This window comes from Lactuca serriola, chromosome 1 (genome assembly GCF_051521515.1).
Source record: "Lactuca serriola cultivar US96UC23 chromosome 1, Lser_US96UC23_V15, whole genome shotgun sequence".
NCBI classification, from domain to species: Eukaryota; Viridiplantae; Streptophyta; class Magnoliopsida; order Asterales; family Asteraceae; genus Lactuca; species Lactuca serriola.
In genome coordinates, this window is record NC_136408.1 from 221,632,950 (window position 1) to 221,637,417 (window position 4,468).

General features: G+C 30.0%; 1 protein-coding gene across 1 annotated transcript; it reads right to left on the reverse strand.

Moving 5' to 3' along the window:
- Window positions 1-528: 528 nt before the first annotated feature.
- LOC145066106 (uncharacterized) lies at window positions 529-3,850 on the reverse strand. The gene is made up of 11 exons (XM_079013285.1): window positions 3,785-3,850; window positions 3,403-3,497; window positions 2,921-2,969; window positions 2,666-2,716; window positions 2,430-2,566; window positions 1,700-1,821; window positions 1,535-1,608; window positions 1,380-1,420; window positions 1,090-1,132; window positions 859-958; window positions 529-773 (listed from the first exon to the last, which is right to left on the reverse strand). The coding sequence occupies exons 2-11, from the start codon at window positions 3,473-3,475 to the stop codon at window positions 759-761; spliced, it is 705 nt and encodes a 234-aa protein (XP_078869411.1). The 5' UTR covers window positions 3,476-3,497; window positions 3,785-3,850; the 3' UTR covers window positions 529-758.
- Between the last annotated feature and the right edge of the window lie 618 nt (window positions 3,851-4,468).

The following is a 4,468-nucleotide window of genomic DNA, read 5'->3' on the forward strand; positions in this document are numbered from 1 at the left end:
TATATATATATATATATATAGGGCTAGGTGCGGACGTGTGGACAGTCCTATTCTATAAGATTTACTAAGATAATAAGTTGTTTAGTAATACAAATACGTCTAACCTTACAAAAATATCGCAATTTTCATGCATTCTCACTAATTATTATTCATTTTTGGTCTCACATATCGTTTTTCACTCATTTTCATTTTGGCAGAATATGAATCAATAAATATTTTGACAACATTTTGACAGAATAAGAATAATAATAAAAAACCTATAATAACCTTATAGACGATTTAGTTAGTGAGAATGTATGATAATGACAATGGTTATGTAAGATTGAACGTATTCATATTATCAAACAACATAATTTCTTTGTCATTTTCACAGATTAACAGTATCCATACGTCCGCATAATTGATATCAATCCACATTTGAACCTCTCTCTCTCTCTCTCTCTCTCTATATATATATATATATATATATATATATATATATATATATATATTGGGAAAACACAACTTTATAAATTTGAGAAGGTGAACTTGAAATTATAAAAAGCTTAAAGTCCAAGGACTAAAAGTGGCATTTTAAAAATAGAAGGCTAAAAACTTAAACTTTAAAAAAGCTAAAGGGTTTGAAGTGACGGTGGAAACACTCCACCGATACTTCAAATTAGGATGTTGCATAATTTGTCATTTTATATTTTCACTAAACACCCTTCCAGAACCCTTTTTCGACATTCACATTTCACCATTGCATAGATGTCTTCTTTTTACTCTGGATGCATCTGAAAAAAAAAAAAAGTTAACATTTCTCCTATTATTTCCAACATAAATTTGAAACAATCAGCAGTTACTTTTAACCATACGAACCAAATTCTGTCCATCAAATTCTGTTGCTTCGACAGAAATACCACCAATTAATTCACCCCCACATCTTCCAAAGTAATAATCGTAAAAGTATCTTTTGAGCCTGTCAAAAAGAAAATCACACAAACATATGCTTACAAATATAAAATATACTGAATCGCATCGAAATCTCGTCTTTAGCAATAAAACCAAGTATTATGCATAAATCATCAAGTATAAAACCAAAAGACTCACATCTTGTATAAAATTCGTTTTACAGGGTCAGGGTAGATCATGCCTGGAAAGTAAAAATACCATGATCAATTCATAAATCATTAGTAGCATGATAATATGCAACGTGCACCAAATATGCTCAAGATGAAAAAATTTAAATATAAATGAAACTCTAATTGGCAACCACAATGTAGTTAATAGTACCATTAAGTCACTTAGGCCCCATTTGCCATGCAATACAAGATGAAAAAAAAAATAGTATAAATGAAACTCTAATTTATACAAACCTTTATCTAGAAATGTTCTTACACCTGAATGCATATCACCAATTTGTCGAAGGGGTAAATGCAATCTGTGAATAATTAAAATCAATATCATCTCATTGTCAGTTATGACTACAACAATAATCGTTAAATCCATCAATTTTTTACAACAATTTTATCCTCAAATATGCATAACAAATCACCTTTGAAAGCTGGTATATGATTGATCAACAGCCAAGGGTTGCTGATTTGGTGTTGTAATAGTTAAGGCTTTACCCTGACAATTATGTAAGATCACATAAGAAATATGAGATTTTAGAAACGCAAATCAAAGCTTTAGAAAAAAACTAGTTTTTCTAAGAGTTCACCGCAGAAGTGTGTTCTTTCAGTTCTTTCAGCGTTGTATGCCAGAAAAAGGTCCAATAATCCGCATTATTGGTTCTATTATTCGAGTTCACCTCCCAACATCTCAACAATGTTCCATTGAGTGCTACCAAAATTAAAAGGAATCATAAAATCATATAACTCTGAGAAAAAATAAGTAAATTACATGAATGGTCCCTATGGTTGGGGTAATTTGCACGTTTGGTCCCTAATTTAATTTTTTAACTCGGAAGGTCTCTACTGTTTGTTTTTATTATACGCTTGGTTCCTACTGTTTTGTTTTTGTTACACACTTGATCTCTGTCTTACCTAAAAAAACTGTTATTTAAATAGGGAAAAATGATGGGGTATGTAAGGTAATGTGAGGGGGTGGGGTGGGGTTGGGGGTATGTTTATTTAAATAAATTAAAAAAATCAAGGGTAAAATAGTCTTTTTAGATAAGACAGGGACCAAACGCGTTAACAAAAACAAACAGTAGAAACTTTCCGAATTTAAAAAAATAAGTTAGGGGCCAATAGCATAAATTACCTAAACCTAGGGACCATTCATGTAATTTACTAAAAAAAAAAAAATATTATCACCAAAAAAGCGTCTATGCTCTTTCTTGTTTATTTAAGAAGAAAACAAAGGTAACATTTCATAGCCCAGGAAACACCAACCCCAAAAAGATTTATGAAGAACACATTAATCAAGATCCCAAATCACTTTATGACGAACAAGAATAAAAATAACGTGAAAGGTGAAGATATATATACGTTGTTCGAGATCAATGTTTGCTAGCTTGGCAAAATTGTGAGTGGCTCTTATGAACCCAAATCTTCTAAAGTAATCAAGAAGGTATCTTGTCAACCTGAAAAAAACAAAATCACAAAATCACAAAATCACATAATAACTAATTACATAATCTATAGACAAACATGCTTACAAAAGTAAAAAATAAGTGACTCACAACAAAATCTCGCTTTTAAAATCATCGTTAATGTCCATTAAAACCCAGAATCTGCAAACAAAAATTAAGTGTAAAGATTGGTTGCCATAATCTGTACTTAATATACCACATATGAGAATTTACAACAAATAAAGCTTATGCAATTTAAAAGTGTACAACATGCAATTTCCAACAACATGGTGTAAGCAGGAAGAATATTTAAAGTTCAATAAATTTAACGCAATAAGTCACCTTAAAAATTCACATGAAACTTACCTCGACAATGTTGCCCCTAGTGATGCAAATCTGTTGCGTTGTGGAACTCCTACAAGTAACAAACATGAACTTCTAAAGTTAATTTATACTTATAATTTCAGCTTTTATACAACACTACAAATTTTATGATTTATAGAACTGCCAACTTCGTTTAATGATTTATAGAATATTTTTCAATAACTCGCACTTTATGCCAACAACTCGGCATATCATCCAAGTTTAGTTATAAATTCGTGTCCAAATCTTATATTCGTCACATCTAAAAAAGAACATGAATTTGACATAATTCACCAATAATTTAAACAAAATTTCTAAGAGTATAAAAAGGTGTTTAGTTGTAATAGATATTCTGAAATAGTTATTTTATCATTAATTAGCAACATTTCTATGGAACACAATGCCGAATACAGCAATGAGTTTGAGTTCATATTTTTTAAACAAAATCTACAACTAATAAAAAAAGATTGAAACATAGATCGTACCTCCATTGAGAACCTCACAGTGTCTTCTTTTAAATTTTTTCTGTCTTGTGGTAAAATTTGTGGTGTACCCCATAACTTAATATTTTCACCTTCCACTACAAATGAATTCAAATTATTATTTCTCATGAGATTTTTTTTGTATAATATGAACTTTACACCATGGATATTGCCCAGATCCTAGACACATCCATCGATCTATTGTTATTTTAGCAACAATAAACGTGGTGAAATCAAGAAAAACGGGATTTAATTGCTATGTACAAACCCTAGAATTTTACATTTACAAATCCATCAATCAATTCAAATTTTGGGTACGAGAATCAACTAAGCGATCACTAAACGTCTTGAGAAAGCTGAGAATCATTACAATTTTGAAGCTTACGAGGTTTTAGATTAAATCACACAGAAATCTGAAATTTCGTTGTCGGTTTTTACCGATTTGTTGATGTTACTCTGATGCCAATTTCTTTGGAATATATATGCTTTTAGAACGCTTTCTGTTAGTAAATTTGTGGTGAAACTTGGCACAACCTTATTTTATGTACGACCCAGTTTTGTCTCAGATGTTGGAGTCTTACATTAATTAAGTTAAAGAGAAAATAAATATCATTCTTCCTTTTATTCATATACCTTTTATTCCTATGAATGAAGTAAATTACACGATTAGGAACTCTTGGTAATAGTTTTGGGTCTTTAATTTTTTTTTGAAAAATTGATTTATTAGCAGGGGAGGGACACGGATATTGTAAACGGAGAGGCAGAAATCAAAAGTTGAAAAGATACATAAAAATAAATTTATTTTGATTTAAGTTAGAAAATCTAAACATTTGAACAAAAAGGGTAACTAAAAGTCTAAAATCGTTCTATTAGATTGGTAATTATATGATAACGAAAATTAAGAAATACTTAAAGTAACTAATAACAACAAACCCAATTTAAATTGGCAAAATATTAAAAATAAATAAGATATACCTTTGTAGCCTTTCATTTAAGTATTTCAATAGTTCTCTGCATTTTCAAGAGAAATAATGGTGTAGGTATAGACTTGAAGTTTGTAGTTGGAATT

What these genes read in the sequence shown, in the direction of transcription:
- LOC145066106 (XM_079013285.1), bottom strand. Translation starts at nt 3,475, where the DNA reads ATGGGGTACACCACAAATTTTACCACAAGACAGAAAAAATTTAAAAGA. An exon ending in CGTTATTTTTATTCTTGTTC is followed by an intron (nt 1,822 to 2,429) that starts GTCATAAAGTGA and finishes TAATTTTGGTAG; the next exon opens with CACTCAATGGAACATTGTTG. An exon ending in AATTGGTGATATGCATTCAG is followed by an intron (nt 1,133 to 1,379) that starts GTGTAAGAACAT and finishes TTTACTTTCCAG; the next exon opens with GCATGATCTACCCTGACCCT.